The following is a 12190-nucleotide window of genomic DNA, read 5'->3' as shown; positions in this document are numbered from 1 at the left end:
GGTGGGGTAGGGAGATGAATGAAAAAGTAGATGGAAATTTCAGAAATAAATGAATACCTATTAAAGGTAACTCAATCCCAAGGGACAATTGCCACAACTGCCTATATATTATTACTCTTGTCACAAGTCATCTTGTGTTTGCAATAAATTCTGGTTCTACCAAAACACTTTCATCATACCAGAATGAGGAGCCAACATTGTATAAGACCAGTGGACTACTTTTTCAAAAAATAGATTGTCAACCAAGATTTTGTTACTTTTGTTACAAGAATAATTCACTTACAATTGCACTAGAGCTATATCTCTCTGTTCTAGCCACTAGACCCAAGCTTCTCCCCTTCTCAGCCTTTCTAGAACATTTTATTCTTTCAAGACCAGTTTAGGTACATCCTCAAACAATCTGTTTCACTTCTTGTCCAAGTAATCATACTCCAGAATTGACACAGAATTAGTATATCAGGACACAAAGAAAGACTGAGAAAGAAAGGAAGGAGAGAGAAAAGTAAATGGGGAAAGGAAAGTGTTAAGAATCCAGGGTCCGAGGCTGGAGAGATTTCTCAGTGGTTAAGGGCACTGGCTGCTCTTCCAGAGAACTGGGATTTGATTCTTAGCACCCGCATGACAGCTCCAGTCTTGAGGTATCCAACTTCCTCTTCTGGCCTCTGTGTGCACCAGGCATGCATGAAGTACAGAGACACACATGCAGACCAAACACCCGTGTACATAAAATAAGTAACTAATCGTGTTAAGAATGAAAGACTGAAGAGATTGCTCGGCCATAAAGAGTGCATACTGGTTTTGTAGGGAACTAGAGTTCAGTCTCCATTAGGCAGCTCGTGACCACCTATAACTCTAGCTCCAGGGGATTTGACACTCCCTTCTGGCCTCAAAGGACATCCACACACATGTGCTTACACCTGCGCACACACAAACACACACGTGTATACGCATAAAAAACCTTAAATTATTTTTATGTACATAAATTGCATGACAGGAAAACTGGATGCAAGCAGGTTGAATTTTTTCATCTCATCTGCCTTCAAAGTCAAGATCAAGAATTTCATAAATCATTTAGTGTAACTGTCAGCTTGAAGGTGTCCATTGGTTATTGGTTCTATGTAGATTACATGAATTCCAACACTTACTTTTGCTGGTTAGGTACGACCATCATGAACTAAGCTCTGGACCAAGGTATGATCAGTCCCTCTTATTACCTTCATGCTGTTTATATCTTTTTAACATAGTCTCCTTCATATGTTTTCATAGTACAACAAGTTGTAGCAAACTGTATATACCTATAGACTTTAATACTTATGATATTTCTATATTTGTTTGGGACAAAGTATACCAGCTTCTACTTTAAAAGTAATTCAGAGTCTTTTAAAGAGGACTATATGTACACAGAGATTGCTATTAAAAAAAAATACAAAACAAAACAGGTAAATGGAGTAAAGACAGGGTGGGAGCACTCAAGAACATAAAGAGGACAAACTTGTCTCTTTGAGATGATCAGAGAGGACACTGTGAAGGAGGCAGTGTTAGAGATGAACCTAAAGTGTCAAGTTTCTAGAAACAGGGGCAGGAGAGGTTAGCCAGTGAGAAGGCAGTGTGCACATGCTCTAGAGACTAAGGCACACTGTTCTTAGTAAATCGTGATCTGTTGCTCCAGAAGGTGGCTGTGTGAATGACAGTAGAGGATGAGGTTTGAAGGGTAGGTAGATGGTTATAATAGGGAGAACATAAATGCCAAGCTGAATTGTTTAGCATCAGCCCTTTGTATAGAGAACTGGGAAACCTTTTTAACAGGAGACAGAGTGACAGGTACCACTGACAGATTCTGTCCTCAGGTTAAATTGAGTTATAATGGTGAAGATAGAGATGGATGGGATTCAATATATTTGAAAGAGATTATAAAGAAAGAATTGCTTGTGCTGGTGGTGGTGGTGGTGTGATGATGATGGATGGATGGACGGACGGACAGACGAATGGATGAATGGGTATGAATGTGTTTTAAAAAAAACAAATACTAAGCTGAAATTCTTAGCTGAGAGATTTGATGGTAGAGGGGAAAGAAATTGGGATAAACGAAAAAATAAAGTGGCTTAGTGTGAAACACAGTAAGCTTATTTTAGATCAAATAATGCTGATGTTACTGTGTGCAATACTCAGAGAGGCCCCTAATTTGACTATTAGGATAAGAGATCAATCAACAGAAGGAAATGGCATTTATCCTCAGATCATTTGTAACTGTAATAGTTTATATTTTCTCAGGAGATTTTACAAAGACAGTTACATGGGGAATTTTTTTTCAAGTGATAGTTTTAAATACCTACAGAACAAGAGTGTCTCAGTCGTATTTATATGGAAGCCTTCAGGATAGAATATGGATTTATCTAGAGTTCAAAATCAGCTATATCATTTACTTTCTATGTAGATTTAAACAAGTTAATGAAACCTTCCAACCTTAACCTTTTAAATAAATAAAGTGGGGGGGGAACAATACCATGTATCTTAGAGTTATTTTAAGATATAAATGAAATTAGCCACAGAAAACTTGGTTATCACAGTGTTACAAAATACAGTAAGGTCTGTAGCTGTGTTATTTACCATTGTCTCTCAAGATCTCTGAAAGTTCTGTAGCATTTCAAATTGGAAGAATAATAGATTTTTTTTGAGACTTCAAAGTACCATGCAAATCCTTAAGATATGAAGGTATTTAAAAAAAACCACTGTGATTACTTTCCTGGCATCTGTTGAACAGAGAGATCCTCTGATTATTAGTGAAAGTGTAAGGTGATATAAAGACTCGTGGTGTATGGTATGAATGTCATGGTGTGTCATAGTGAATGATGGTGGATGGTGATGGATGGTATTGTAGGTGATGAAGCTGTTCATAGTGAATAAGTCTTAGTGAGTGATGGACAAGGGAGTTCTTTGTAGATAACAATGAATGATGGAGGAGGAGGATTTGGAGAGTATGAAGTGTTCATAGTGGTTGACAGTAAATAATGGTAGATGACACAGGAGGTTCATGTTGGGCGATGGTGTTAAATGATGATGGTGAATGGTGGAAGAGTTTAAGGTAAGTGATGGTGAACAATGATGGTTGATGATTTTGAATGATATAAATAATAGTCAAGATGGTAGGCGATGATAGAGGTGTTCAGAGCAGGTGACGTTGAGAATAATGACTGTTTATTGGGATGATCGTGATAGATCTTGGAGGATTATAATTGCATTGATGGCAGGCTTATGGGAAATGTCCTGATAGTAGAAGGTGACATACGTGGTAGCAGATAGAGATTCTAGATTAGGTTATGTCGAATGAGAATAAGGGTTCTTTTAACTGGTGGTATAGTGAGGCTAGAATATTACCATTCCCATAGTGGTCACTACATGTTGTGGAAATTATCAAGGTTAGTGATGACAGTAAAGAAAGTGATTAATAATAGTGTAGATGGTAATGGATACAGAGGATGACAAAAACTAGTAATCATTGAACACTTACCACATATAAAACTGTTCAATATACTTTTATATACATTCACTATTAGATTATAAAATAATCCAGTGTTACAATATCTTAGTCTATTCAGGCAGTTGCAACAAAATTTCATTGGCTTGTTAGGTGTTATGGTTTGTATATGCTCAGCCCAGGGAGAGACAGTATTAGAAGGTGTGGCCCTGTTGGGAGTAGATGTGGCCTTGTTGGAGTAGGTGTGCCACTCTGGGTATGGGCTTTAAGACCCTCATCCTAGCTGCCTGGAAGCTAGTATTTTGCTAGCAGCCTTCAGATGAAGATGTAGAACTCTCTACTCCTCTTGTACAATGCCTGCCTGGATGCTGCCTTGATGATAATGGACTGAACCTCTGAACCTGTGAGGCAGTCACAATTAAATGTTGTCCTTGTAAGAGTTGCCTTGGTCATTTGTTCATAGCAGTAAACCCTAACTAAGATCCTAGGTTATAAAAAAAACATACATTTCTTTCTAAAAGATAATAGAGTGGGAAGCCCAAGGTCAGAGTACCAGCAGACTAATTATATAGTGTAAATGGATTTTAATAAACTCTATTATTTATTGATATGACCCATGCAGCCCCTCAGTAATCAAGGCAGAGTCCTATGAATTTATTTAATCAACCAAGCACAATTACTAGGGGTTACCCTTAATCTATGTTTTCTAGTGCTAGACTGTCTACCCAGATGCACTACCCAAGTACTTAGTTTGAGTCTTCCCAGGTTATTTCTGCTCTCTCAATTATCAGGGGTGGTTTTCACTCAGACACAGGCTCCTGGTCAATCATGTCATATGGAGACCTTCTGTCCTCTCCATCTTCTCTCTCCTTTTTTCACTCTCCTTCTTTCTTCTCTTTGTGGTCCCTACCTGCAACCCCCAGCCTGATAAATGAAACCTCATCTACCTTTAGTTTCCCCAGTGGCTATAGCCACTTTTATTTAACTAATAGCTTTAAATTGGGGGACAAAGTTTCCATAGCATCATTTGGTATATGTGAGGATCTGCTCAACAGGAACCACCAGATCTTGTAGCATGAATACATAGCTACACCAGACCAGTTCCCAACATTTTCCCCTCTTAGTCTAAATAAAAGGCTCTTTCTCTTACACTAGTAAATATCCACTAAGAAAGATTATGAAGACTGTTAGGTAAGATATACACTCACAAAGTCCAGTCCATCTGTATTTGGCAACTTTGGATAAAATATTCTATTATCTACCCTATCTTGGTGAGTTCAAAGTTTTGTACCTAAATCGTTTTCTATTGAAACTTGTATTACTAACCTAAAATGTTTTCTTAGACCTAAAAACATCTTAAATCCTAAACGACTTAAGTTTAATTGTGAGACTCTAACTCTCTAGTCTTTAACCTCATCAGAGACCTAATAAGGAATAAATATTACATGAGTGTGTAGGAAGTGCAGGCAAGCAGCTTCCAAAACTACAGTAATGACAGAGAGAGTTGGATGCCTGAACATTCCCCCAGAATCTTTCTAAAAATGTTGGAGCATCTATCTTCAGCCTTCTGGCCCAGTACATTTGACGGACCTGTATTTGTTAAGCTTGAATTTTAAAGGATTCCTTACCCTGTCTTGGTAGAGCTCGGCAGTCAACTTTCCCGCATCTTGTTTGCCCATTTCAGACAGCATTTTGCCTACAGTTGAAGCAAGAGCTGTTTGCTGCCAAGTGGCACCTTGCCACATTTGAAGCAAACTCCATATGGAGGTTCTCCAATGCTTAGCATCTTCTTTGAAGTAGACTGGGGGTGCTGCCAGGAGCAGACCTGTCTTATTACCGAAAAAGATCTTTTAATAATAAAACAACTTTAAATGTCATATTCTGTATGTGTCTGAGGTTTTTGAAGACCTCCTATCTATTCATAGACTATCTGAATAGGCAAACTTTGTTTGATTTTAGCTATTTACTATCTAGGCAGCATATTTTGTGATAAATTAGTCTAATATATAACATGACCATGGCTGTCTATTAACTTGCATTTCTTAATTATCCTAAACAGTTTGTGATAGCAGCTTTAAAGAGGACTAGAACTTTACATTACATTCTTAACAATCATTTAGGTGGTGGAGAGATGGCTCACTGGTTAAGAGCACTGACTGCTCTTTCAGAGGTCCTGAGTTCAATTCCCATCAACCACATGGTGGCTCACGACCATCTGTAATGGGATCTGATGCCCCCTTCTGGTGTGTCTGAAAACAGCTACAGTATACTAATATAAATAAAATAAATAAATCTTTTTAAAAAAATCATCTAGGCACAATGCCTCAAAAAGTGTTGAAAACAATGTATACATAGTATGTTTTAACAAAAACAACCTCAAATTTTGTATCAGCATACAAAGATCTATACCAGTGTAACAAAATGTAACCTCAATATATATCAGTATACAAAGATCTATACCAATGTAAGATTATTGGCTATAAAATGTTCTTCAGTTCTCAACCCTTCTCCCCCTACAATACACTGTTTACTCACTACGATAACAAATATCATAGCTGAAATAGCAAGGTTCTCTGGAACTCAGTTATAAAAATGCTACTCCTGTTCATAAATGCCACACTGATGAGCTAATCATTCCCAAAGGTCCCACCTTTAAACACTATTTCATTGAGAATTAAGATTCAAGCTATGAATTTGGCACCATACAAACATTTGCCCCATAGCTGTAGGTACAGTTGTCTTCATGATCTTAAAGGTAAGTCCTGGAAGCTTGAAGAGATTAAATGTTTTGCTTCAAAGCTGTGTCAGTAGAAGGGCATAGAAACATGAGTAAGGATGGTCCAGAGGCCAGCTCCCTGAAAAGCAAAATAAATGACATTTTCTCCTCTCAGTTTGTCAAGACCTGTGGCATAGTCAGATGTGGCATAATTCTGGTACTCAGAAGGCTGAGGCAGGAGGGTTTCAAGTGAGAGGCTACTTTGAGTGACATGGTCTCTTGGAATGAGGAGAAGAGAAAGAAAGAAAGGGAAGAAAGAAGAATAATTATATTGTTTATATTTTTAAAAATATTTTAAACCCTTTGATATCAAAATGATACAATTGGAGAACTCTAGTATTATTTTAATGGAATATTTTAATATTTGATATGACCTTTCTAAATAGAATTTTAATAAAAGTAATTTCTTAAAGCAGATCCTTTCCTCTATTGCATTTACTGTCTCTTGATTGCCTTGCATAAAAGCCTTGGGTTGTGTTTATTTCTGCAAGAAATGAAGTCTCTATGTACCTGAAAATGGCAAACTCTGGAGCCAGACACAGGATTTGCCTGTTTGTCTATGTCCAGCCACTTCCTAATGTCAGAACTAAGAAGGAGAAGATCTCATACCAGGCCACAAAAGGGGAAGATATTCTGAGCTTTGTGTTTGAGCCACCTCTTTGTTGGCTTATAGATATTCTTGTGAAAAATACAGTTATTTCCTAGTTCTTGGAAGCTGCTGCCCCATCAGCAGCCATAATTCACATATCTGTCATGCGACATGTGAAGACCATGTGAGCAGCTGTAAGAAGTAATGAAATGTGTTCTAGAAGTTGTGTGTCTTCCTACTCAAAGCAGAAAATAGGGCAGTTATGATTAGAATTGTTATGAAGGTATCTAAAGTCACTGCTAAAGGTTCTGTATCCTGTCACACCTACACATGCAATGCACATCTATGTGTGGCTATGCCATGAAAGATGGCGTTTGCTGGAATTTGATAAAGTCAGTCTGTGTACGAATGTATAGAGAAGCAAACTGTATTAAATAACATCTTGAAGAAAGAAACAGTTGTATCTCTTCTAATCTCTTAATTTTTGAGATCACTTAATTGTATTGTGTCCCCTTAAGTGTTTATAAAGAGGTCATGCTGATGAACCCTGTAGCTCTTTGGGATGCATACACCTACTAGGGTTAAGAGTACAAAATGGAATCTTAGCTGTAATGCTCATACAAGGTGTAGGTGCTTGAGAATCATCTTGTACACTCTGTCTGTACATTGATGGAGTCAGAAAGGATTTATTAACTTTTCTCACGACCAGTACTAAAAACCAGGGGTGCTCAGGACAAAAATATATAATAGATGGTGTTTGTTCTAAAATTTACAATATAGTTGGAAAGATCCAATAAAGTATCAAAAATATCACCAACAACAAAGGACTATTGTAGAAGGGTAAACGTTAACAATGTCATTGTGTACCCAAAAGATACTACCAACTAGGATGATAAGAGATGCTCCATTGTTCCTAGATCAGCGACTAGAAGGTCTATGATAGTTTGAATCAATGAAATAATCAGCTAAACCTCTCTGGCTTGCTCTTGTCTTATCACAGTGGTTACAAACAGATGCCTAGCTTCTCCTCAGAACAAGAGGAGACATAATGTCTTCAGTGCCTATGATGATTTAGTTTGGTCAGGTCTTCTGGAATGATGACGAAAGTGGCATTTACTGAGAAACATGTTTTGAATCTTAGCACGCTTAATGAACCCCATGTGCTCTCTCACTCCTAGGGGATCTCTTTTTTCCCTGGGACTAATTGAAATCTGTGAATTTGTACAACTTGGGTTCTTGCAAACAGAAGCTAACAATGGTCTGATAATACAGCCATAGGCAGAATTTTCTCTGAAATCATTTCAAGCTTCTCCTTTGAGTGAAATCTACTCATTTATTCAAGGATTCTTAGCTGGGCAGTGGTGGTACATGCCTTTAATTCCAGGAATAGGGGCTTTGGGAACAGGGGACACAGAGGCAGGCTGATCACTACAAGTTGAAGGACAGCCTGGTCTACAGAGCTAGTTCTAGAACAGCCAGGGCTACACAAAGAAACCCTGTCTTGAAAAAACTCTTTTGTAGATGAGGTTGTAGCTCAGAGCAGAATACTTGCCTAACATGCACAGGCCCTGGGTTCAATTCTAAGCACTTAAAAAATAAACAATAACTATTTTTGATGCTTAATATATGTCAAAATTAGCAAAACTGTGAGCACACAGGATTAAATAATTCATAGTACTCTGTTCTTATAAAATGTGCAGGTTAGTGTGAAAAGCAGGCCAAGGAAGGGTTTAAGATGACCACTTTTCCAGGACTCTCATGTTTTAAGATACTCCTGAAGAATTTCATAAAGTTCCCCAAGTCAACAATTTATGACAAGAGAATGGGAAGAAAGAAAACATTGCATGCAAACAGACAAAAACAAAACTGTAGTTATAACACAGGGAGTAAGAAAAGATAATAGGTAGAAGATGAGATCAGTGAGGTTCTATTAATTGGAGTCTGGAGTCTGACACCTTTACTGACATAAAATGGAGAGAATCATTTCGTCCAACTGCTCAGACATATTAGAAAGAAAGCCATGGCATTAACAATCCTGAGTTGAGAGCCTTTGAAGAAAGGAACTTTGGGCATCCACATAGTTGTTAATTTCATTTCTTATTTTGGAGTACCAGCAAAAATATTGTGGGTGTCCTTGGGCAAAAGCAGTTTACCTCAAAATGTTCTTCCTCCCTTAACAAATACCCCCAAAGCTCAACATTCAGCTTCACCAGAGTAGACTTACACTCCTCTGTCCCCACTACTCCATGAAGCTTTTGCAAATTCTTCTTCTCAGTCCCCTGTCTAGTCAGCCACAGTGGTTAGATTCTGTTCTCTTCCTCTTGAAGAGTACATTTGCATCCCCAACATATGTCCAAATTAAAATAATCAGGGAATAGCTTCCTGGGTCAGTTCTCAGAGTCAACCTAATTAGCTAAATTCTGAAGATGTGAAATTTGGATTAAAGGGGGCTAATTGGGCAAATTAACTTAGATGTAATCTCAATATCCAACTCTGATTTCTCAGCTTCTGCTTCTGGTACTTCTGTATCCCATAAACTCTATGGTGCTAATTGCTATGGGATGAGCTGAGCTGAATACAGCATGCTGATTAGAAAATGTGCTAACCTTCAAGCACTGCCAGTATGAGCTAAAAACATCAGAGTGCAGTCTTTGGGTCAGTCTTGTTAATAAGGCTGGATTTTACCTTCAATTTATATATATATATATATATATATATATATATATATATATATATATATATATATCCTGCTAAGAATAACAGGCTACAAATATTTGAAAGTCATGAATACAATACATCTATGTCTAAGAGTACTTGTTTTTGAATATGTTGCTCCTTCTGGTACTTGTACTGAAATCTCCCTACTGCGAGTAAGCTATGTCAGGATGTATTGAGACTATCAGGTGGAACTGACATGCTATTCTTTTATAAAATATCTCTATATTTAATATTGGAGAATTTAATACATGCACACATGTGTTTTGATCAAATCAATACCCCCACCACTTTTCCCTACAGGTATTCTTTTATTTAACCTTTGGAGCCTAATTAGTGCTGCCTGTATGTGCAGGGATTGTGCTCTTTGGTCACAGTATATTGGGTGAGACTTGAATTTGAATAGACATTGGTTTTTTTTTTTGAGAAAGAATCTCACTGTCCATTCCAGGCTGGACTTGAACATGCCAGTCTCTTGACTTGGCCTCCTAGCCCTAAGGTTATAGGTATAGGCTTCTGTGCCTAGCTCGAGGATGGAAAATACCTTCACAAATTCTCTAAACTCTCCATGAAGAAATAAACTATATGACAATTAATGAACAATGAGGAGCGGTTTAAATTCAGTTTAGTGAAAAGTTCTGGATCAAGTGAACATAACTCTAAAACATTCTTACAATCCCACAAGAGCTCTCATTTTTATATCACTAATTGTAGTACTAGATGAATCCCAAGGCTGTGAACAAGCTGGCCAAGTGCCTTACTATGCTATATGCTCAGGCTTAGTTATTCCAAATAAAACATTTTCATGAAACAAAATTTAAACTGCCCAGATATTTTTAAAATAGGTCTGTAAATGATCTGATCTTCCTCCCTCTAGATTGCGAAGCCTAAATCTTCCTCCTTTAAGTGTGAACTTAGGTTTAGTAAAACACTTTGAATGATTAAAATACTGCAAGATGAGCATATGTAGCCAGATTATTACCTGCTCTCTTGATCTGTGGGAAGCCAGTAGCCATGTCGTGAGGACACCCAGGAACCCCTCCAAAGGGGTCAACGTGGTAAGGAACTGAGGCCTGAGTCTGCCATCCAACAAGCAATTGAGGTATCATGCCAACAACCGTATCATGAACTTAGAAGTTGAACCCCCAGCTACAGACAAATTGCCAGAAGACCGCAGCTGAAACCAACCCGAAGCTGTAACTTCAAATGCATCCCAAGCCAGGACCATCTAGATTAGTTACTCCCGAAGTCCACACCTATGGAAACTGAGCTGGATGGTCATTGTGTTAGACTGTGATGATGTCAGGAATATCTTCAGAGGACTTAAGAACTCCATAGCCAGCCAGCCATGTGCACCTTTAATCTCAGCACTGGGAGGTGGACACAGGCAGATTTCTCTGAGTTTGAGACTAGCCTGGTCTACAATGTAACTTCAGGACAGCCAGGGCTCTGTTACACAGAAAAACCCTGTCTTGAAAAACCAAGAAGAAAAGAGAAAACTCCATAGCTATCCAAATGCTCACTCTCTAACAGTTTACCACCCAAGAAATACTTAATGGTTTTGAAGAAAAACATTTTTATTTAGGCTTCATGTAATACGCATTTTTGAAAAAACATGCATTTGAGTCTGGCTCAGGGATCACATTCTCGAACATAAACTAGGTTTTCACCGGAGAAAGAAGGTATGTTTTATAAATTGCTTAAACAAGCTGTAACTCCACTTTGGAATGTAAATGGTTTTTGAGACTCGGCAGCTCCCCCGTCCTAACTGTTCCTTTTCCTTTGTCACTGGCCAGCTCATCCTTAGTTTCTCCAAAGAAAAAATGCAAAGAGAGCACAGAGTGCTCTGCCCTGTGCCTTTCCTCTGAGCTATTACCAGAAAAATTTATCCAGCAGATTCTTCATCTCAATCAAAGACTTCTGATATCATGAAATTAGTCCTATAAATTCAGATTGTTCTGGGACATGTGTTTAACTCCATGAGAGTCACCGAGTAAAGAGCTATGTTATCATTTCCCCCAGATGAGCTGTGGCATGATGGCTTAGTTATCTTCTTACTACTCAAGGAAGGAGGCCAAGTGTTAACTCCTCAATGCTTAGTAAGATATGAAGCTCTTTTGTCTGCAAGCCACTTGTAAATGACCTTGTTAGCAGGAGACTGAGTGGTATATGTGCCCTCCAAGGGCCTCAACATGGTAGGGTCATCCCAGAGGTTAGAGAAAAAAAGATCCTGAGCTGAAGACCAAGATTCTATTCCACAGTGGTCAATTCTGTAATGAATAGATCTGGCCTCGTTTATCAGAGGTCACCTTTCCTTCACCACTCTTTCCTTATCATATTAATAGGTGGCAAAGCAAATGAAACACTGCTCTCCCAGCTCATCTGCTACAAATAACTTCCAGGTTGTCCTTTCCGGAGGGAAGGACACCGGACCTCTCTCTCCCTCAGGTGAAAGTGTGGAGGAAAATGCCAGTGTTGTGGTCAAGTTGCTCATCAGACGTCCCGAGTGCTTTGGTCCAGCTCTGAGGGGTGAAGGAGGGAACGGACTGCTGGCAGCTATGCAGGGTGCCATTAAGATCTCAGAGAGCCCTGCCCTCGACCTTCCTTCCCAGGGTTACAAGACGGAAGTGTAAGT

At 38.6% G+C, this 12190-nt stretch overlaps 1 protein-coding gene across 3 annotated transcripts in view; it reads left to right on the top strand.

The window, feature by feature from the left end:
• Positions 1-12190, top strand: part of Ryr3 (ryanodine receptor 3) — a 553860-nt gene that overhangs the window by 392582 nt on the left and 149088 nt on the right. For all 3 annotated transcript variants that reach the window (XR_015684544.1, XR_015684543.1, XM_087655160.1), the window contains exon 44: positions 12004-12184. Coding sequence is in view for 1 of the 3 variants with exons in the window: in XM_087655160.1 (XP_087511286.1) it covers positions 12004-12184 (181 nt within the window). In the remaining 2 variants the exon portion in view is untranslated. The remainder of the gene's footprint in view (positions 1-12003; positions 12185-12190) is intronic.

The sequence above is a fragment of the Rattus norvegicus genome, chromosome 3 (genome assembly GCF_021556685.1).
Source record: "Rattus norvegicus strain SHRSP/BbbUtx chromosome 3, alternate assembly SHRSP_T2T, whole genome shotgun sequence".
Classification (NCBI taxonomy): Eukaryota; Metazoa; Chordata; class Mammalia; order Rodentia; family Muridae; genus Rattus; species Rattus norvegicus.
The sequence above is the reverse complement of the archived record's forward strand: the minus strand, read 5'-3'. Positions and strand labels throughout refer to the sequence as shown.